Below are 22,094 nucleotides of genomic sequence, written 5' to 3'. Positions count from 1 at the left end.
TGGGCTCCAGGGCGGAGATCCCGCAGAGAGCCGACTCCCAGGGGTGCCTTTCCCACACTGCCACAGCACCTGGGATGAGTTGGCTCCACCCTCACTGTCACTGTGCAAGGCTCCTGTAGACCTCCGGGACAGCCGTGCTCTTTGCAGAGCAGAGGTGCGGAGGTCACGTGTGTAAACAGCACTATTGCCGCACGCACTGAGATTCACATGCGTGTCCCCTGACAGGATTCACCAGGAACCTCTGCTCATCCCAGAGGTGCCCAAGAAGGCTCAGTATTGATCAGGTGTGTGCATGGCCATGTGTCTGTGTGAGAATACTGAATACATACAATACTTTCCACTCTGTGGCTTTGGGCAGGCACCTGGCCCTCTCTGGCCCCGTCCATGAAGTGGAGCTCTCAGTAGGGCCTGCCAAGCCTTCAGAGCTGTGAGCTAAATACCCCAGGCTTCCTTCACAGGAAGCTCTGCCAGGTATTCTACTGCACTGCATTGTGGTGGCGGTACCTGACTAACGGAGGAGTGCCAGGAAGGCCCATCGAGATAACGGTTTGGATAAGGGGTTGCTCCCTTGCTGTGGGTTTTCTTTCCCTCTGGAGTTTTCAGAGCTTTTGGTCCCTGACAGTCTGTGCTGCGTACTGATGATACTCCAAGAGTTCAGCTGGCCTGAAACCAGCTGACCCCACCAGCCCTGCAAGGGGGTCTCCATCAAGTCCTGGCTGTTTCCCTTGCCTCCTGGCCGCTCGGCCTGATTTCTCCTGGGTGCCCTCCTGCTTGGCCACATTGCTCGAGGGGCCTGCTCGTCCTGAATCCCTGATGCCTATGCCCTTGCCCGTGACGGTGGTGCAGTGCAGGGACGGCCATCAGCAAGACCTCGTGATGGTGGGCGGGATGAGCCGGGGGAGGGGAGGGGGTTGAAGCTGTAGGGTAAACAGGGTTGGTGCAGGCGCAGAGACGAGCTGTTGGCAATGTCTGGCTGGCAGCACAGCAGAAAGATGAAGTTTGTGCGAGCACAGATTTGAGTGGGAGAGGCTGGGGGCAGGGTGTCAACTAGGAGGCTGCCATGCTGCTTGGGTCTGGGGTGAGAAGGGCCGAGGGGGGTAACTGAGGGAGTGGGAGGAGCAAGTGAGCAGAGGCGAGGCCTGCAGGGGGGTCCGTGTGGAGGGAGGTCCTGCACCCATGGAGGCGGTCTGCAGTCTGCAGGACACACACTGGCGGAGGCGGAGGGGCGGGCAGCCCTCTGGAGCCCGGGGTGTTCGGGACAGAAGTGGCCGTGGGAGTGGGTGGTGCGTGTGTCCCTTTGGGGCACCCAGGAATTCACTGTGTGCTGGCCAGCACCCAGAATGCTGGTGCGCTGTCCAGACCAGCTGTTCGCGTGGATCCAGAGTTTCTTTTCACCTAAGCTATTCTTTGATGGGAGGAATAAGGTTTTGTCTAAGCCTGATGAAGTCCATCAAGAACACTTTGAGCCTGATGCTGGTGGCTCACGCCTGTCATCCTAGCTCCTCAAGAGGCTGAGATCTGAGGATCAAGGTTCAAAAGCCAGCCCCAGGCAGGAAAGTCTGCGAGACTCTTATTTTCAATTAATTATGAAAAAAGCTGGAAGTAGTGTCGTGGTTCAAGTGGTAGAGCACTAGCCTTGAGCAATGGCGCTCAGGGATGGTGTCCAGGCCCGGATTTCCAGCCCCAGGACTGGGGGCGGGGGAGGGGGTTGAAAGAACCCAGAGAACTGCCACTCTGCCAGGCACTGTTCCAGACAGCGTGGAGACAGGGCGACAGGGCGGTGGTGCCGCCAGCAAGCTGCCGGGACCCACAAGCCCCGGGAGCTGCAGTTTGAGCAGCAAGCCGCCAGGCAGAGGCGGCGAAGGGCAGATGAGCCTGAGAAATAGGATGTGTGTGGTCGTGGGGTGTGTGCCAGCTGGGCCCAGGAGACTCAAGACATGGGCAAGAAGACGTAGATGTGCAGCCTCCCCACCCCCACAGGACAAGGAAGTGTTGCTCTTACCTGTTCCACATCGGCGTCAGGACGGAGCAGGCGGCGGTAAGGGACACTCACCCTGCAGAGCAGTAGCCCAAGCCGGTAATCCTGCACACCTTCATGCTGGCCTGGGACTCTGCCATGAGCTGGAGATCTGTGACCCTAAACTAAAAAAGAAAAAAGGAAACAACAGCCAGATTCTCCAAAACAGCAGAGCTCTGTGCCACGGCAGACCACGGGCATGCTCCAGCAGGGAGGGCAAGGGGGACATTTTAAAGATAGAAATGTGGGACTGGGAGAGGGGGTGCACTCCAGGGACGGGGCAGGGGGATTAAAGTTCAAGGCTGCGAGTTACGTAGCCAGGCCCAGGCTTTCCTCTCTCCTCTGAGCCCCAGACTTCCAATTTAAAAGAAAAGTCCAACAGAGCCGGGCGCCAGTGGCTCACGCCTGTCATCCTAGCTACTCGGGAGGCTGAGATCTGAGGATCGCGGTTCAAAGCCAACCTGGGCAGGAAAGTCCGTGACACTTTTATAAAACCACTAGAAAACTGGAAGTGGTGCTGTGGCTCAAGTGATAGAGCACTCACCTTGAGCTGAAGAGCTGAGGGACAGCGCCCAAGCCCAGAGTTCAAGCCCCACAACTGACCCCGCCCCCCCCAAAAAAGTCCAACAGAACAAAAAAATAAAGATAAAAAAGAAGAGTGTTACATCAGATCAGATATTTGAAACAATAGCCCTCCAGCAGCGTGATTCATCACCAGCGTGGTACCTACCCGAGGCTGAGGCCAATGCCGGGGCCGCTGGCCCTCTTTCTGTACAACGCCTCTGTGGCTGCCACCTGGCCAGGTCTCTGTGACTGTCCCCATTGGCAGTTGTGTTAAGAACTGTGCTTCTGGTTTCACCTACTTCTTGTTGTTTTGTTTTACAAGCAACCCCATCTTGATTCAGACAACTCATATTTCATCAGAAACTTGGGCCCCTAGGCATCTAGAGACACAAGACTGCCCAGATAGCAGGACTGGAAACAGGTCCAACTGGAGATGACCACGTGACTGTCAACAGGAGGCTAGCGAGGGAAATACTAGAAAATCCTTAGAGCACTGAATGTACACTGCTGGTACACAGAGCAGTACAGCTGAGACACCATAGAAGCAAGACTTAGAAAGTTATTAGCGTGAATCTGTTAGTGTAAAAGCTATACGTAGATGACCCCAAACAGGGGTGTTTGCCTGCACACTTCGTGATTAAAGTAGGAAGAGACACAGGTGAGAAAGTCACAGAAGTTGAGACCCTGGCAGCTTCTGTAGGGAGAAGGCACACACGTCTTTCTGATGATTGTAGTTACCAGTGCGGTTTCTCCAGCTGGAGGTAATGGTTAGCAGACGTGCACCGGTGGGTTGGATTGCTTGTATTCTTTCGTAGTTGTTTCTCTTTTTCAGTGGGAAATCACACAGGCCTGCTGGTTGTGTGCTGCTGACCCAGGTTGTAGCTGGAGATGTGGTTTGGGGACATTTTGGCCTTCCCAAGCTGTATAAAAGAACTTTTTTTTTTTTGCTATTTTGTTTTTGGTGGTGCTGTGGAGTTTGAACCTGTGCTTGGTAGAAGAGTGTTTTCTACCGCTTAGGAAACACCTCCAGCAGGAATTTTGGCCTATTTTAGAATACGGTCAGTGTATGTAGTCTTAGGCATTTAAGTAAAAAGACACGGAAAAGGTTCACGCCCCACATTTTGAGCTGGGGTTGTTTTTCATGGGTCTCAATGATCAGAAAGCAGGCTGTGTGCGTTGCACGCGGGACCACATCTGGAAAGGTCAAGAGGAAATACTACCTGATAGACACGGTGCTCTTGTTCATCTCGGAGACAGTCTTCTTTGCTTGCAGGAAGCCGGGCTGGAGACTGAGGAGGGAGTCTTACCTTGGCCCTGCTTTGCATGTGAAGAAAAGAGAGGAGCCAGCCTTGGGGGTCTCAGACAGCAGGGAATGATGGACATTGACCGGACAGCTGTCTGGGACATGTTCTCTGCAGGGACACGGGCCAAGGACAACAGGAGAATATCAAGGCACCGGGCGCCCTCCCAGGCCTGGGGACTGCCTGGCCTGGCTGGGCTCTTCTGCCGCCCCACCTGACAGCAGGCTTCCCCGGCTTGTACCGCCACGTGGGCAAGACATGGGCCATCCATCGAGCCACCCAGCCCCCTCTGCCTCAGGCTGTCAGGATGCCAGATTCGCTTGGTACGTTTATGTGAAACACATCTTTACGGGGGCTTGTAATTTTCTAGTTGAATAAGTCCAGGGTAGGCTCACTTTGGGGTTTAATGATGCTCCGTGGTGGGAGCTTGCTGAGGTTGGTGCTCAGGGAGTGGGCAGTCACACAGGGTACCTTTGCCTGTACCACATGACTGGTGTGCTAACCGGTCCCGTGTCCTGTCAGCTCCCGAACCCAGAGGGACAGACTGAAGGTCTGCTGCTCAGCCAGCAGCAGGGACGTGCCTGACGCTCCCAGTGTCTAGCCTGAGGTTTTGATTCCAAACCCTGGTTTCAGGGACCCAACACGGCAGCTCCACAGGGCTTTTTTAGTGGCATTTCAACTGCAGATTAATCAAATGCTATTAGTGGTGACTTAGTCCTAGGGGAAAATTGAGCTAAAGCTTCTCAGTCAGTCTTTCCAAAGCCAGGGCCCAGTGCAGGAAGGTAATAATGTAGTTGTTGAGAGTGTGGCACTAAAAAGACTCACAGATACTGGGGCTTCCACCAGGAAAGGAAGCTGTCATTGAATGGTGATGTCTACTCTGAGTCCTGTAGGCTGACTGACTAGTGATGTCCGTTCTGAGTCCCGGAGGCTGACTGATTAGCGATGTTTGCTCTGAGTTCAGGAGGGGAGGTATGGGCTCTATAACCACTTCCTAAATACCTGCTAGGTGTTGGGTGCTGTACTGGGTGTTTAGCGTTCTTCCAATTGCCTTCACCACAACTCTGGAAGTGGATGTTGGTGTTATTCCAGTGGGAAAATGTCCGTAGAAAGATGTTGAGGAGGGGCTGGGAAGGTGGCTCAGTGGTAGAGTGCTTGCCTTGCATGCATAAGGCCCTGGATTAGATTCTACAGCACCACATAAGTACTGTGGCTCAAGTGGTAGCGTGCTTGTCTTGAGCTGAAGAGCTGAGGGGCAGCGCCCACGCCCAGAGTTCAGCCCCTACGACGGACCAAAAAAAAAAGGATGTTGAGGACTTGAAAGCAGGCCCCAAAATGTAACATGCTGTGCGGTTATAATTACAGTGGCAGATTCTAATGATAAATGTGTAATTAAAGAACAAGTATTATAAGCAAAGTTTAATATATGTAGAAAGGGAGAAAGCAGCGGGAAATAAATTCCGTTGTTCCTGATGGTACTCTGGGATTGTGGGTAGATTTTCTTTTCTTTGTGCTTTCTATGTTTTTCTGTTTTTCTGCAGTGACCCATATTCCTGCCTCAAGCATACATAAATTAAGCATGTGAGTGGGTAGGTCCCTTTTTGTGCTATTACATAATTGGAGATTCAGTGGCATGCTTTTTCACTTCATGAATTCACCAGAAACATTAATGACTCCTCCTTGACATAATTTTAATAGCTATTTCTGGTAGTTCTAAAACTTGTGTTTTGTCTGGGCTGAAGGATTGGACAGGAACCCCTGTAATCCCCTCCTCCTGTACTAACACGAGATCCACCTTAGCCTTGTGAAGGGAGGAAGTCCAGAGACACACCCATGGTTTGGTAGTGTGAGCCACGGGCCATGCATTCGTGCAGGAGGATGCCAGTGCTCAGGATGTTGTGACAGCCTGGAGAGGTAGGTCCTTGTCGGTATGGTGGTGCACACCTATAGTCCCGGCACTTGGGAGGCGATGGCAGGAGAATCTGAGGCCAGCATGGGCTACATACAAAAACAAAAAAACAGGCAAAACAAACAAAAAAAGAGACAGAGCCTGCTGGGAAATCACGGGTGGCCTGCCCGCCTGCCTGCCTGCCTGCCTGTGCTGGGCTGTGGGAACGTCACCCCCCACCACACAGTCCACGGTGGAGGCCTGGGGACTCGCACCATACCACGCTGGCTGGCGTAGGGGAGGACAGCCCTAACCTGAAGGGTCTATGCCTGGGGGATGGGCCCTCAGCCCAGGAGGTGGGCCGCATATGCATGCTCAGACTGTGCGCTGCCACTTAAAAGCTAAACACAGTGCATCTACAGCTCAGTTCTCTGGTGTTTATCAGGGTCAAGTGGCACTTGTAAACTTCCCCTGGGCAGGGTGGCTGGCTGGCTCCTGTCCCTCCTCCCTGGACACCAGCGGGAATGGGTGGAGCTGCTGGGCAGCCAGGCCCCGGCCACCGCTACCTCTCGGCGTGTCTGGGTCCATTCTCCCGGAGCTGCGGTGGTCAGCGCGCTGGAGCTGGGAAGGCCCAAAGGGGCTAGGGGACCGTCCCACCAGACAAACTGGACTGACAGACGCCTTCTTTGGTCCCCAGTGACAACTGTGAAAAATGAGGGGCAGTGCAAGCAACCAGCTCAAGGCTTTATTGAGAGCAGACCTGCCGGGCTGCCCCAAGCGGAATGGAGGCAGCGGCCATGACAGGTTGGGGCAGGATTTAAACAAAATGTTAGGGGCTGTCACATGGGTCACATTACAAAGACTATGGAAATTCGGGGTAGGGTCGGTTCTGAGAGGAGGTGTTATGAAGGTGTTACGAGTGGTTGGCAAATGGAGGAGAAAGGAAGGAAACAGGCCAGGATTGATCTTCTACAGGCTTGGAGACTGCACGAGTTGGAACAGGAGCTGGGTTCTTGTGAGGTCAGAGCAGGAAGGCAGAGGTGAATGAAAAAGCCAGTAGGCCCAGGGAAGTGGGGCTTTCTGGTTGAGCCCGACAACGGGAAGTTTACAGCCCAGGATCATCCTGCGGGCACATCAAACAAGCTCCCACATACCTGGCATTCTACCTGGCCCTGCACAATAGGGTGGAATCCTGGAGGGGGGGGGGCTCACATTCCGATGAGGAGGGTAACCAGACTGTGGCAGGAATTTGTAAGTCACACCAGGGAAAACAACACTGCAGTGTCTGAGATGTAGAAACTTAACTGATTTCTGTAAACAGGCGGGGACACAGGGTGGGGCCTTCCTCGGCTGGCAGACTCAGACCTTAGAACAATGTCACCGTGGGGTCCCAGAGGGACTAGGGCCGTTAGCTCTAGGCACCAGTGGAGTACTTCCTGGGCCAGGTGAAGTACGCAAAACCCAGACCCAGAAGGCCCCTGTGAGGGGGAGGGACAGGGATGAGCGGGCACCCCTCCGCACACTCTCCACCTGAAGGGGCTGGGAGGTGGCCAGGGAAAGGAACCAGCAGCTATCAGACAGGGAGGAGAAAGGAAAGATCTAGGCTGGGACTGTTTACTGAGATAGAGCACCCAGGGGCCTTCCCTCCAGCTTGGAGACTGAGTGTAGAGCTGGGCTCCGGAAGGGGTTTTATGAGGTAGGAGCAGGGAGCAGGGGTTAATGAAAAAGCCACTAGGTCAAGGGAGGGGGGTGGGCTTTTCGGGATGTTTACCGCAGGCCTTAGATAAAGTGCCCCGCTGGTCTGGCTATCGGTGCAGATCTTTGGTGGCTCTCCTGGAAAACGGCGGGGGTGGGTCCTTCAGTGTGTGCCTCCTGGCAGAAGGCCAAGGCTCGGGTCCCAGACTTCCCGGTAGGGCCTGGGAGGCTCTGAATGACTTTATCAGCTTCCTCTGGCCCCTCCCATCACCGTGCACAGCCGTGCTTGGGGCCCAGGGAGGGCTTTTCTGCTTTGTGGGGGGTATGTGTAACACAAGTGCCTTTCATGCCCCCTTTTGGTGCTAGAGGTGGAATCAGGGCCTCTGCCCCAGTGAAAGTCTCTTATAGCCAGAGAGATGGATACAGACGTCTGCAGAAGGAGGTTTATCCCACAGAGTAAACAAATACAGCACCTCCACCTGACTCAGTGACGAGGAACCTCTCCCCTTTGACAGGAGAGGTAACTAAGAGACACACAGATATTTCCAACATAAATACCAAAACAGCCAAGGGCAGCCGTGTGGAATAATCAGGACATGGAATTCCAGAGTGGCTGTCTGAGCATTTACCCTGGAGGCCACAGATTCTTCTCCGGGAGCTTTCTAACGACAGCTCCGAGACAAAGAGGAAAGGAAGAGGGGATGGGTAGACAGTGCTTCTGCCAAGCCCCAGGGAGGTAGGGCCTAGAGGTGAGCATTCCCACCCACCTCGGAGTTCCGTGATCTTAGGAAGGCTCATGAAATGACACAGCTGGAAGTTGGGGCGAGGCTTGCTGAGCAAGCCTACCACTCAGGGATGGCCGGCATCCTGTCCCCTACGCGTGCACACCAGGACAGCCTGAAGCCCTGCGTGTGGCTGCACACTGGGTGTGTTCCCCGCCATTTGTTCCGCAATCCTGGGTGCCCTTTGGTGTAGGAGGGTATTGTGCGTGGGGAGCAGGGCTCGGGCAGCCTGCTCCAGGCACGTGGGCCCCTCGGGAGCGCTGCAGCAGACAGGGTGGCCGGGAGGACAGGTCCCAGGGCGGCGTAGTCAGGAGAGTGGGGGGAACAGCAGGGATGGGAGAGGCTCTGAGCGGCGCCGGGTGTTCCGGAGCGTGAGGGCCTGGGGTCTGCCGGAAGGCTGGTCTGCGGGATTTGATCAGCGGTGGAGAAGCCGCACTCCCAGAGGTCCAGCTGGGAGTGTCCCTGCCAGCGGACCAACAGACGTCCAAGCCACGTCAAGGCAAAAGCCGCTGGGAGTGGGGACTAGCAAAACAAAAGTGTTTACAAAAGTAGAACACGCCCGTTCAAAGGTTACTGGGGAGAACAATGAGAGGTAGGAATTTTAACAGCCTGGCGCAGGTATTTCCTGGAGCCTAACAACCCGTGACACTCTGGGTGTTCCATCTGTAGTTTTTAGAACTGGGTAAAAAGCCTCCATCATTATTCAGGGGCAAGGTGGCCCTGAGGACAAGACCGGGTTTTATAGGCCCGGTATCCATATTTCAAGGCCAGGCACTCTGTCTGTGGCTGGGCAGAGAGGGAGGCCAGAGAGCAGGGCACCGGGCAGGGCCACCACACAAAATAATCCACGTCGCAAATCATTGCTGGGGAAGTTAGTGCTCTGTTCTTACTTTAGTACCCAGAGAGCTTAGAGCAGATTTGAGCAGCTGAGCTCCAGACACGGTCTGTCCCTCTGACTGGGATTCACTGTCCTCCGCCCTCCTCCCGAAGAGCGGCACCCGGAGCTGAGCACGAATGCGAGGTCTAGGTCTATCCCCAGTCTACTGTTGGTAGTGTTTACATTTAAAGTTTACATTTAAAGTTGAATTCTCTGAAGGTCAAGTTCTGGGTGTGACTGGTTTTTGTTGTTGTTTTCTGCCAGTCACTGGGCTAGAAATCTTGACCTGGTCACTGTCCCGAGCTTCTTTTGCTCAAGGCTAGTGCTCTACTTCTTGAACCACAACTCCACTTCTGGCTGGATTTTGTTGTTGTTGTTTTGTTTTTTGGTGCTTAACTGGAGATCACTGAGCCCGTGGCCTTTCCTGCCTGGTCCGGCTGTGAACTACGTTCCACAGATCTCATCCCTGAGCAGCTGGGATTACTGGGTGCTGAAGGATTAGGCTAGGATTACAGGGCAGGAGCCACCAGCTCTCAGCTGACTGCTGCTCTGAAGGCTGTACTGAAGGAAAGAATGCTAGAAGAATACTTAGGCTGTGGCTTTGTTATGAATTTGATCTTGTTTTCTTTTTGAAAAGCTCCTCTAAGAAAGGAAGATTGGGTTGGCCTTCAGTCAGATGAGTCATCCAGTTCCCTTTCTGTTTATGGAAATCTCAATTCTCCCTTCCAATCACAGGGTCCCTGACTCTCCAGTCCTCAGGGAGCCCGGTGTGGTGCCTCAGGGAGCCCTCTCAGTCCTTCGGTAGCTGGCCCCAAGCTCATCTTTCTCCAGTCTTCCCTCTCCCGTCTCCACCTTGCCTGGAAGCTGTGTGCTGCTCCACCTGGGCCAGTCACAGATGACAGGCAGGCAGAGGGGTTTGGTGGGGGAAGTAGGTGCTTTCAGGGCCCTGGAGTAAACACACTGTGGCTGTCTAAATGCTCTGTTCATTCATCTATCCACGTGTGCATAAGTCCACGCATGCACGCACCCATCTACCCATGTGTGCATCCATGCACACATGTGTTCATTCCATTTTGATGGAGCAGAGGCCTTGCCCTCACTAAGGACTAGGCACCAGAATGAATCAATGGGACTTTGTCTTCAAAGAGCACAGGGTCTACTCACACTAGATTATGATGAATGCCAGGGGATGGAGGTGTGAACAGAGATGTTAGGGCCCCAGGAAGGGGCATTAGCTCTGGGGAGAAAGTGCTAACAACCTCACAGGGAAAGTCTGGCATGTCTGGACCTGTGGCATAGACAGAGGCAGGTATTAGCAAACCAGTATCCTCCTCTGTCTAGAGGACAAGGTGGGAGGAGGGAATTCACTTTCCTCATCTGAAAATGGAGAACATGCCAGCGTGTGCCGCACTCACCCACAGCCATGGTGGTGTTATGAAAGCAGCATTCTTAGACCAGGGCCTGGCCAGAGCCAGTGTGCTGCTGGCTTGCTGATTGTATAACACATAACTGCTCCCAGACTGCCGCTGCCAGTGTGCCCAGGGGCCCTGTGACGTCACGCACCATTGGCATGATCTGTCTCTGTCGCTGGGGACAGGCCAGTCTCCTTTCCTCTGAATCCTTGGTGTGTTTGGCTTTACTCTTGTCTTGTCCTCTGTGAGAGATGGGGGTGGGGAGGTGGAGCTGGAGCCATGGGCCTCCAAGGGGAGAGGCCACAGAGCCCTGGGGTCCCCCTCCCCCATGGGGCGGGCCGGGCCGGGCAGGGGGTGCGGAGGACAAAACTCAAACTTGAGGGTTCATCCCGCTGCTGCGCTCGGAGGCTCACACCCAGCCTGGGATAGTTTTAAAGCCATGAGGTTTGGCAGGCGGGCCGGAGTCTGGGGCGGATATGGCTGATAAAGCGACTCAGGGAGCCAGCGGCTGTTTCCGAAAGATGCCAGAGCTCAGAGCAGCGCACCCCTCACTGCGGAGTGCGGGTCACTGGGGCTTGAGGTCACAGTGTGTCCCCCGGGAGCCAGCCTGCGGCCCTGTGGTAGGAATGGGCTCCATGGGCCCGGGGCTCACTGCCCACAGCCACTGCCTTCCCAGGCCTCTCGCGGGGCGGGTCTTCAGCCGGAAGGCCAGGTTCTCCTCTGAAGCCTGGCACGGCGTGGAAGGCGCCCGCCCCCCAGTGCACCGGCGGAGCCATCCAGTCCCACGGTGACTCAGCTGCCTGGGGCAGGGCGCACGGGACAACACGGAGGGCTTTCCAGAGGCCGGGGCAGCCTAGAACAGTCTGACAGTGGCCTCCCACTTCACAGACAGGTCAGCCAAGAAGTCGGGTCACCTAAAACAAGCAATTCAGAAATGGGGGGTTGTTGGGTGGGGGAAGAAAAGCCATGCCACCCTGGTGGGCAGGGTGAGCGGGCTGCGTTTATACATTCTGCGCTCTGCGTCTTGTTCATCTCGGGGCTTCAAGCACTTGACTGGGGTGGGCCCCGCCTCCAGGGCCGGCTGCCAGGGAGGCCATCTGCTTCTGGGGCTGCCCCGCCCGCTGTCGGCCTCTTCCCAATGACGGCCCCGGCTGGCTCCAGCCCCGAGGGAAGCTCCAGGAAAAAGATTTCTGCAGCCTCTTCTTCAGAAGCCTCCTCCTCAGCCGCCGGGGCTCCGGCGCGGGGCTCTGGCCTGTCAGATGGGACAGATACCATCCCTGTTCCTGATCCCAGCAGCACTTAGCTTGTGAGCCTCCCAAACCTGAGGTCACGCAGGGTCACCACCTGCCCAGCTCCCGCTCTCCCTGCGGAGGACGCCGGGGCCTCCTCTCCACAGTGCCTCGACACCAGCTCCCCTTCTGGGCCTGGAATGGTGCACGTGTCCGCCTACCTGGCCAGCTCTCCTCAGGCCTGGCCAGCTGTCCTCAGGCCTGGCCAGCTCTCCTCAGGCCTGGCCAGCTCTCCTCAGGCCTGGCCAGCTCTCCTCAGGCCTGGCTTCTGGGCCCCTCATTTTGCCCCTCACAGCACAGCCTCATGCACACGTCCTGTGGAGGTCTGTCTCTGACTCTAAGCTAGCTGGCAGGGGTGACAATGGTCTGTAGCTCCCAGGCCTGGCTCCAGCAAGCTCAGCCATACTTCCAGACGGCCCTGTGCCACGACACGCAGGCCTCTTCCTCTCCTCCTCACCGCGTCAGGCGACCTGGCAGGGTCCGCGTGCCGGGACCCGGTCACAGTGCTCTGAACAGCCTTCCGGCAGCCATGAGGTAGAGCCACTCACGTGGCGTGCTGGTCCTGGCATTTTCCCAGCAGACACGTGATCCTAATGTTCTGTGAAAACACAAAGTAGAGCTTCCACATGGCAGGCAGCAGCCAGGGTTGAATGTTCACCCTGGGGACAGGTATGGAGGCTGGAAGCCTAGCCAGGTTAGACCTGGGGGAGAGGGAGGGAGGGAGCCAAGGGAGCAGGAGGAGGGGCGGCAGTGGCCACTTGCTCACCAGCGCAGCCTGGCTGGCTCTGGAGGCTCCAGCCTGGGGCCTGGGGCCTGATGGCCAAGTCTCTGGTCAGGTGACCTGCGGGTTTCCTGGCTGGGGGCATGGCTCTGAGAGGTAACCCCCCCTCCCCAGCTACCTGAGTGGGCGTCCCCACTGCTGAGGTCAGAGCCGGCCACACAGGGACCACCCGGCCGCGGAGGTCCAGGCGGATGCGGGGCGGGGCTCAGGTAGGCAGGCCTCGCCCACTGGGCCTCCACCTAAGTGTTTGCCAGCACCCAGGCTCAGGGCTGGCAGGGATGGGGCTGGGGTGGGGACATCCTGGGGTTCCCAACTGCCGGAACACAGGTTTGGCTTCAGGCTGGGTCTGGGCAGGGGTGGGAGACACAGACTTGTCAGGGTGGTTGTCCTGGCCAGAGCGGTCCCGGAACCCAGGCAGCAGCTCACCCTGGCAGTGGAGGTCCGGGTGGTTCTGAGGACAGCTCAGCCCTCCCGCCGCCTCCACGCGCAGCGCTGGGCCCGGCGCCTGGCTCGCATCAACCAGGGCGGCTCACGAGCACCCGCTCCCACATGGCCACTGTTAGGGTCCATCACAGACGTCCCAGGGGGCCACACAGAGGCCGGCGGGCGCAGGAGAAACACGATTGTAAGGTTTATTAGAGGGGCCATATCTCCCCAGGAGAGGAGCAGAATGGCCTCAGCTCTCATCCGGGTGGGTCGCTCTGGGGGTAGCGGCATTTGCAGGAAGGTCTGGGGTTGTTGGAGAGAGGGAGTGGCCAGCTATATGGTGGGAACTTTGGGGCAGGGAGGAGCTCAGGTCGGGCTGGAGCTGAGGACCAGTAGCGGGGATAATGCTAAGGGCTGTGAATTGAGTTCAGGTTCCAGCTGTGCCTTCCTGACCGGCTCCCTCTCCCCTCCAGGGCCCTGGTCTTTGTGTCCCATGGCGCCGGGGAGCACTGTGGCCGCTATGAAGACCTGGCTCAGATGCTGCTGAGGCTGGACCTGCTGGTGTTCGCCCATGACCACGGTGAGTGCAGGGAGCAGGCCGTGGCCGCCTCTCTCCTCTGCCTTCTTCAGGGCTGAAACTCACAGCTCTCTCTGTAAGTAGAACAGTGTCTGCCCAGCGCTCCTGCCCAGTCTGAGCCCACGTGCAGGTGATTGGAACTCTCCGGTGAAAACCTCAGGTTGAATGTGTTTACATAAGCACTTGCCCCAGGGCCAAGCAATCTTCAGTTATGTTTATAAAGTGCTTTCTCTCCAAATGGGCCTGGTTTTCTCCCAAGGGACTCCAAATGGATGAGGTGAGGCAGTTCAAGTTCAATTTAAATCCGGGATTACCCGGGAGAGACTCACAAAGCATCTGAAGCCCGGAGAACCGGGGCTCTCAAGAAAATACAAAGCAAAGACGCAAGAGCACCGGCACGCACACGCGTGGCCATGCACACTCACGCAAAATCTATGTAACACAAGTGTGCACATGTACGCACAACACTACACACACATGTGTGATACATGTAGACCCGTGAGTGCATTGTGTGTGCTGTCTGTGCGCAGTGTACATGTATCTGAGTGTGCACACACACCTCCACATGTAACTCCACCACTGCCACACAATGTGTAGCTCACACATCTGTGCAAATTCAGTCCTGCCTGTGGTTCTCCCGGTTTTGTTCTTTGTCTGTCTTAAGCATTCCCTGTGGCTGAACATGGTGTTTTCCCTCAGCCTCAGTGCCGAAACACACAACTGGCTTGAAAGCATGTAATTAGGTAATGCGGCAGAGAAGAGGGCGCAGGGGCCAGGCAGGGGCCACGAGGCCTCTGGAAGGAGAGGCTTGTGTCTGCACAGACATTAGCCCAGAGGGCGGCCGGCTGGGCATTGCCCATGGAAAGATCTGCTCATTTGCTTTTCCAGGAGCCCTTTCTGAATGTATATATGCAGTGTCCCCCAACTGAGGGGAGACTAAGTGCTTTCCTGTCATAATTGTAGTGTCTCTAGTGCTCTGCAGTCACCTGGCAGATGATTTTCTAGATTACTCCCAGCTTCTTCTGTGGGACTGTGTCGTCACTAGCTGGACCTTTGCATACCCTGTAAAGGCCTGGCTCCCTCCTCCCCCGCCCCTCCATTAGAGATGGTGGTAATCTCATCACTGTGTTGGAGATGTCTTCAAGGAAAGGAAGAGTTACACTATGCAATTTCAATATCTGCCTTGAACTTCAGTATCTCTTTATCAGATGGACTCCCCCAAATCTGCAGAATTAAGTAAACATGCTGAGGGTGACATCTGAGAAAATGCTTTTCTGAAGGGACTCTTTTCTGAAATCTTTTGTGTTGGTCTTGGGCTTGAACTCAACATCTGGGCACTTTGAGCTTGCCTTTTTCCTTCCTTCCTTCTCCTTCCTTCCTTCCTTCCTTCCTTCCTTCCTTCCTTCCTTCCTTCCTTCCTTCCTTCCTTTCTTTCTTTCTTTCTTTCTTTCTTTCTTTCTTTCTTTGCTCAATGCTAGCACTCTACCACTTGAGTCATAGCTTTACTTCTGGTGTGTGTATGTGTATGTGTGTGTGGTTAATTGGAGGTATGAGTCTCAGACTTGCGTGTGTGTGTGTGTGTGTGTGTGTGTGTGTGTGGTTAATTGGAAGTATGAGTCTCACAGCCTTGCTTGGCCTGAAGGGACCTTCTTTAAAGTAGAGGGAGAGGGACTGGGAAGGTGGCTCAGTGGTAGAGTGCTAGCCTCACATGCATGAGGCCCTGGGTTCAATTCCTCAGTATCACATAAGAAGAAAAAAGCCAGAAGTGGTGCTGTGGCTCAAGTGGTAGAGCGCTAGCCTTGAGCTGAAGAGCTGAGGGACAGTGCCCAGGCCCAGAGTTTAGGCCTCACAACCGGACCAAAAAAAAGAAAAGAAAAATAATTCGTAATTCAGATTAGATCCTTCCAGAAGTGTTTTCAGTGCAGGGGGTAGGATGTTCGTATTCAAGCATCCATGTGAGCATCGTGGTGAGGATGCATTGCCCTGGAGCAGGTGCAGACGTGTGGTTACTGGAACCCCGCGTCTTGAGGCCAGGGGATCGAAGGAGTGGCCAAAGGCCTGTGGATGTGGCAGAGCAGAGCAGCCACGAGGCTGCACGGCTCCTTGGAGACACCGGCATCCCTGATCCCGGGGCCTGGTGGGGGCCGGGTCACCCATTGAGAGCCATGGCTCTATCTTGTCTGTGGATGGAGTCCCTGCAGCCCTGACAAAGATGGCTGCCTGGCTTCTCCCTGATGTCCTAGTCTTTGGTGGGGCCAGACACTGGGGTTTGAATCATCTAGGTGAGTCTGATGTGCACTCAATTGAGAGTCTGCTGTGCTGTGAGCCAGGGAAGCCACGCAGCCCGCAAAGCTGAGGACATGATGCCACCACCTGGCCCAGGGCTGAGGAGGTTCCGTGCCAGGCACCCGTGTCCTAGTCAGGCAGAAACCCCCACCGCCGACGTGGCTGGACGCTAAGCTGTGCAGCAGCGAGGGCAGAGGGCGGGCCCTGGCCTGCGCAGCTCAGAGTCTGTGAGCCGTCCCGGAGCCACAGCAGCCGTGCGGCAGGGGAGGCGCAGCTGGGCAGCGCAGGAAGGACTCCGGGCTGTGTGGGTCACCAGAAGAGGGAATCCAGGGCAGAGCCCCTGGAGAGACAGGTTGGGGGTTGGTGGGAGTGGAGTGGCCCACTGCATCTGCACCGATGGGTTTCCTGTGACATTCTAAATCTAGCTGGGAGAAAGCCCAGGTGGGTGTGCCCGTGGCCCCCGGGTGCCAGCTGCCTGCGTGACTCACTGGAAACGCCATCTTCCCCCACGGGCAGCTGGCCAGGGTGACTAGAGAGATGTGAGGTTGGGACGGATGGAAGTCTGGATCCCGTGGCGCCCCGGGTATGTCTGACCCTAGCTCCCTAACGGGCACAGTAGAAACCGGCTTGCTGCTGGGGCGGGACTCGGGGCACAGTACCCACTTGCTCCACTCCGCTGAGGAACACTGCCCGGGAGCAAGCGTGTGGAAATAATTTGCTGGGGTCAGAGCCTTCTCTGTATTTACAAAGTATAAAGGAGCCATCCTGGACCGATTAACAGTGAATTAATTATCTGCAAATATTTGAGGGAAAGTGCTAAAGGAAGGCTTTTTTTTTTTTTCTTCTTTTTTCTCCTTTTAGCCCAGCCAGGCTGGAGAGAAGAGGGGCTTGGAGGGAGTCTGTGGGTGGCAGCGGTGCCGATTCTCACAGGGATGGGCCTGGTGCGGACAGGAAAGGAATATTTAGAAAACAGTGGGGGAAGATGATAGAAGTGTGGAGGCCCCTGGTGGGGTGTATTCCAAAATAGATTGCCATCAGTTACAACAAATATATTTTTGTTGGAAATGTTTGAAAATGTGTTGACAACTTTCCTCGCTTTAGTAAATACAAGAGTGGAAATAATGGGTGGAGGGGCCATGATCAGCTCCGGAGCTCCCAGCCCGGTGGGCAGGGGTGAGGATGGGCGCAGCCGCTCGCGCCTCTGCCTGCCTCCCTCTGCCCCCTCCCTCCCCCTTCGAGTCTGATGTAAGTCTCTAGTATGAGTTCACACCGGATAGACAGTCATTGCCTCTTTCTTGAGTTCTCAACGTCCCCAAGAGGCCGTAAAATGGAGGTGATGGTTACACACCACATGTGCACACGCACATGCACGTGCACGCACACATGCACACCAGCACTGTGGCTGTGAGGATGAAGAGAGGAGAAGCAGGATCCCAAGCCGAGCAGACCCGAGAGCCGCGGGAGGGCACAGTAGCTCTGGGAATTCCTAAACTTGAAGGACCAGTCCAGGGAGATGACGGGGAGTCTGCCTGTCCTGTCCCTTGGGTCCTGCCCCTGCATTCAGAGGTGAGGAGCAGGACTGGCAGAGGTGAGGGCCAGGCCTGGGTCAGGCAGCTGGGAAGGCACCCTGCTGCTGAGGAGAGGGTCAGGACTCCACCCCGGACCGGGGCGCACGGCGGGGCCTGGGCTGGGTGTCCTGGGCAGGCGTTTGGAGGTGACTGAGCCGTGGGGGAGGACGCGGTAGGCACGTGGGCAGCCGTCCCTCTCCCCCAGCCCCCTGCAAGCCCCCCAGCGGGCTGGCTGCCGTCCAGGCTGTCCGCTGCTGGGTCTCCACGTCAAGCCGCTCTGCGCCCGGCTGCCGCCCTCCAGCCAGCCTGTGCACACAGGTAGCACCTTGGAAACCCGTGGAGGTGCCACAGTGGGGCTTCCCACGCCCAGAGGCCTGGCGTCCCCACCCGCCAGCCCCAGCCCCCTTCCCCAGGCTCCAGTGCGCACTGCAGGTGCTGTTCTTGTTTTTGTGAACTGGAGCCTTGAGCCAGGCTGCTGCTGCCCGCTGGGCCACGCCCCCAGGCCCCTGGGCCACACCCCCAGGCCCGCTGGGCCACGCCCCCAGGCCCCTGGTTAGCTGTTTGTGGGTCTGCTTCCCTGCCCCACTTGGCTTTCCTGGGTTGGATGCCAGTCTGGAGGTCTATTTTTTTCCCTTTCCATCTCTTAGAGTACCACTGAGGCTTAGTTGGGGAGGCCGGGTGGAATGAGGAGACTGGGCAGGGAGGGAGGTGGGAGAGGAGGGGGGCTGAAGGAGGTGGCGGGGAGGGGAGAACTGTGGCGGCTGAGGCAGGCAGTTTCCTCCGGCTAGGTTGGGACCACGGGAAACCCAGAAGGGCTGTGGTTGGAGGGCTCAGGATTCTGGCAGGCGTGGGGAGTAGAGACCATACTCCTGGCCTCTGAGGTCTCCATCCCAAAGGAGTAGGACGGGCCTGGGCTGGAGGAGCTGGGCTGCCTGGGTGCTGGGTGCTGGGTGCTGAGTGCTGGGTGCTGGGTGCTGGGTGGTGCTTTCCTTCCACAGTCTGCTTAGCGCATGTTCTCACTGGAGTCTTAAATCTCACTCTGGCTAGGTGCTGCTGTTCCTTGAGAGGCTGGGGTCAGCCTGCAGGATGGAGATTCAAGGGTGTCCACTCTGTCTGTAAGCTGGTGTGGCGGCACACACCTGAGGTCCTGGCTCTGTGGGAGGCTGCATGCCGAAGAGCCACCGTCCCCGCAGGCTCTGGGCAAACATGCACGACTCCTCCTGAAGAGGAACTGGGCCAAAAAGGGCTGGAGGTGTGGCTAACGTGGTAGAGCACCTGCCTAGAAAGAGCGATGCCCTGAGTTCACACACCAGTACCACTAAGTAAAACAAGCCCAAAACAGCGAAAGAAATGTGCTGTGGAGAGGCCTCTCTGGACTGTCTGCTCTGGAGCCTCTCCCCGCAGAGCACGCCCAGCCCCACTGCGCGCCACACCTGGGCTGCAGGTCCTGGGGCACAAATTTAAATTGTGCACGTCCTGGTCAGGTGACAGTGGCCAGGGACATCGCCCCAACTCTGAACTCTGCACGTTTTCTTTATGGGAGAGGGACTCTCTGTCCCCAGCCAGCCAGTGTGGCACAGTGTGGCCTTCCGTGTGGCACAGTGGAGCTGAAAGCTGGGAGTCAGCTGCTACGGCCGGCAGGCAGACGCCACGGATGCCCCTGCGCTCCTCGCAGCTCCCGGGCAGGCAGGGACCTGCCGTGGGCGGAGGCGGAGCCCCACCACGGGGCGGGGGTGGCGCTTGGCATGGGGCTTACCAGCCCTGCTGGTGGCACCAGGACAAAGACGCACGCCCAGCCAGAGCTAAAACACAGACGTGCGCGATTGCTGTCTCTGAGTGGCAGAGAGGCCCTTGTATAGCGTGATGGGTGGGCGGTGGCCTTCACCCACGGAGCACGGGCAGGTGGGAGCCTGGAGCCCCCAGAGCCGGTGCTTCTGCCCACACTGGGAAATCGCAGCTCCTCCCCCTCAGTAAGAGAAGATTGGAATAACTAGCTGCAGATGGCTCGGAGCGTGGAAGGCCGCGGGCGGCCTCGCCGAAACGCCCCCGAGAAGCCGCGCGTGTGGGACCACCCTGGAGGCCGGTGGGGCAGAGGCTGCTTGGTGAGCCAGCCTTTCTGAAGCTGAGCTCCAGCAGCATGTGACCAGGAAACGGCCAGCCCACTGAGAGCTAAAAATAAGTGGCTGCCACCCTGCCAACTGTCAGGGCAGGCCGGGAGAACACGCGGACGGGGAGGGGAGGGGAGGGGAGGGGGCGCGTCCCCCGGGCTCCCCCGCCGGAGAGACAGCCTCGTGAGGGCACGGGGGCCGGGTCAGCCTCTGGGGGTGACGTAGAATCCACGCGACCGTCTTAGAAGAAAGAAAGAACTGTTTGCGTTCCTGCCATGGCTTTCTGAAGGTCTCCGTGGCCCTGTTTAACTCCAGTGTGTGAGGGGCTTTGCAGGCAGGCAGGAGCTCACCTCCCAGAGGAGGGAGGGGCAGGCGGCAGCGCCAGGGCCTGTGCCCGGGCGGCGCAGGCAGGCAGGCCTAGCTGCCAGTGCCCGGGCGTGCCACGCACAATTAGTGTCTTCCTTCTCCCAGTGAGTTCCATGGGAGACCTGCCACGAAAGAGTGAGGTTCCTGGGGGCCCGCCGGCATTGTGCGGGTCTGCTCAGGGCTCGTGTGCACAGCAGTGGCTTGCCAAGCAGCCACAGACCCTGACCTGGCCGGCCCAGCCTGGACCACCGTGGGGTGGTTACTCGGACCAAGCTTCCTGTGGGCTCCGTTGAGGCTCCCCCCCCCCGTCCCCTGTCCCCACGGCGTTCTGAAGGCGCCGGCCTTGGCGAGGTACCTCCTGCCCATTCCCCTCAGCATCTCACACCCCCCAAGGCATCAGCCCCAGTCAAAGGCCCTGGTAGATGGCACCCAGTGTGTGACACCCATTGCCCTGTGAGCCCTGCAGAGCCAGGCGGCCCGTCTGCCAGCCTCCAGGGCCGCTGTGGGCAGAATGGGGCCTGAGTGAACTCTTCCACTTCAAACTGCTTACACCGCGCCTGGTCCCCAGCGCGCTCTAGCTGCTCAGCCAGTACTGCCATAGTGTAAGGCATTTGGTAGAACCGCAGCTTCTCTGGACCTGCCCAAGTTGAGCCTCATGCATGAATCAGCTGTGTGGGGATGTACGTTCGGACCCGAGGACGGCCTTGTTGACATGCCAACAGGGAGGTCTGGTCATGTCTGTGCTGGTGGCAGTGCTCTCGGATCACACCACTGATGTCCCAGGGCCGCACAGAGAGGAGGGCGGCAGCTCCTCTGGAGACAAACCCAAGGCGACAGAGCCCGCCCACCTGGCTACAAGCTTAACTTGGGGAAATGCTCTGAGGGGGCGCTGTAGAATCCTACCCCCCCTCTGCATCTGGGTGGAGCCATCTCTGGGCAGGTGGCCCTGGGCATTTGTACTGTGTGACCCACGTGCAGCCGAGGCTCCAGAAATAGCTGGAGAAGCTGGGTGCCAGGGTTCTGTGCCAGCTCCCCACCCCGGCCAAGCTCTGCTAGGCGCCCCTCCTCCCATGGGGGGCTCTGTTAGCGTCCCACCTCCCATCAGAGGGGAGCTCTGCTAGGCACCCCTCCTCCCATCAGAGGGGGGCTCTGCTAGCGCCCCTCCTCCCATCAGAGGGAGGGCTCTGTTAGGCACCCCTCCCATCGGAGGGAGGGCTCTGCTAGGCACCCCTCCTCCCATCGGAGGGGGGACTCCTGAACCGGTGAGAGCCAGGTGCCATCTGGATAGAGCCCAGGAACACAGACACCATCTTCGCACGGTGCTGTGGGATGCTGCGGAGCTGTTCTGAATCTGCCGGTGAGGTGCAGGCCTGCCCATGTGTGCGCTGCCAGCGCCACCCCTTCCTTCTCTCTCTCCGGGCTTCAGGCTCCCTAGCGAAGGGCCGGGCTGCCACTTCCTGCAGAAACACTAAATACAGAATGTGTCACAGACTCAGATCCGGGAAACGCACGCCGGCTCCTACCCACAACACCCTGCCTTCCCGCGCCGGCTCCTGCCAGCTGGCTGGCCAGGCCCGTGCAGGCTGAGTGGCGGCCCACAGGCTGCCCGTGGGCCGGGGCCGCCTGCAGGATGGCAGAGTCCCCCTCAAAGTGCTTTCCCCAGTCACTGCAGGGCGGAAAACAGCTTCCGGCTTTTGTCCAGAGCAAGCTTTGCTACCAAAAAAGGGAGAAGAATGCTTTACTTAGTCTACAGGCAGGAGGGGGAGACTGGTCCCGGAGAGTGTGGGAGGAGGCTAGGTTGATGGCGTGGTGGGGAGGTGCAGGCCGTCCTCTGCTCTCCAGGCACACACGAGAGCCCCTGGGGCCAGAGCCAGCTGAGGTGCCCGCCTTCCTCCCCAGGGGGAGGCAGGTAGAGAACAGACCGGCACCCAGAGGAGCGTCCTGTAGACGTCAGAGGGGGGAGGCATACTGGCCTTAGCCAGCACCTGCTCAGTGCCTGGCACGCGGCGAACTCTGCTCGTGCATCCGAGGGGCCCGGGCCCCAGAGGGGGTGAGGCGCTGGCTGGGGTCACCCGACCTGTGCGTCCCAGCCACAGGGGCCGTGCTGGTGCGAGCTGTTAGAGCCAGAGGCCAGGGCTTACCAGAGGGACAGCCCTG

General features: G+C 57.6%; 1 protein-coding gene across 6 annotated transcripts in view; it reads left to right on the top strand.

Moving 5' to 3' along the window:
• The window catches only part of LOC138806602 (monoglyceride lipase), a 76,370-nt gene that overhangs the window by 21,872 nt on the left and 32,404 nt on the right, over positions 1 to 22,094 (top strand). For 5 of the 6 annotated variants that reach the window (XM_069992026.1, XM_069992025.1, XM_069992029.1 and 2 more), the window contains exon 3: positions 13,506 to 13,612. The exons of the other annotated variant lie outside the window; for it this stretch is intronic. In XM_069992026.1, coding sequence (XP_069848127.1) covers positions 13,506 to 13,612 — 107 coding nt within the window. The remainder of the gene's footprint in view (positions 1 to 13,505; positions 13,613 to 22,094) is intronic. 6 annotated transcript variants of the gene reach the window in all.

The sequence above is a fragment of the Dipodomys merriami genome, unplaced genomic scaffold, assembly GCF_024711535.1.
Source record: "Dipodomys merriami isolate MVZ:Mamm:240054 unplaced genomic scaffold, mDipMer1.0.p SCAF_401, whole genome shotgun sequence".
Classification (NCBI taxonomy): Eukaryota; Metazoa; Chordata; class Mammalia; order Rodentia; family Heteromyidae; genus Dipodomys; species Dipodomys merriami.
The sequence above is the reverse complement of the archived record's forward strand: the minus strand, read 5'-3'. Positions and strand labels throughout refer to the sequence as shown.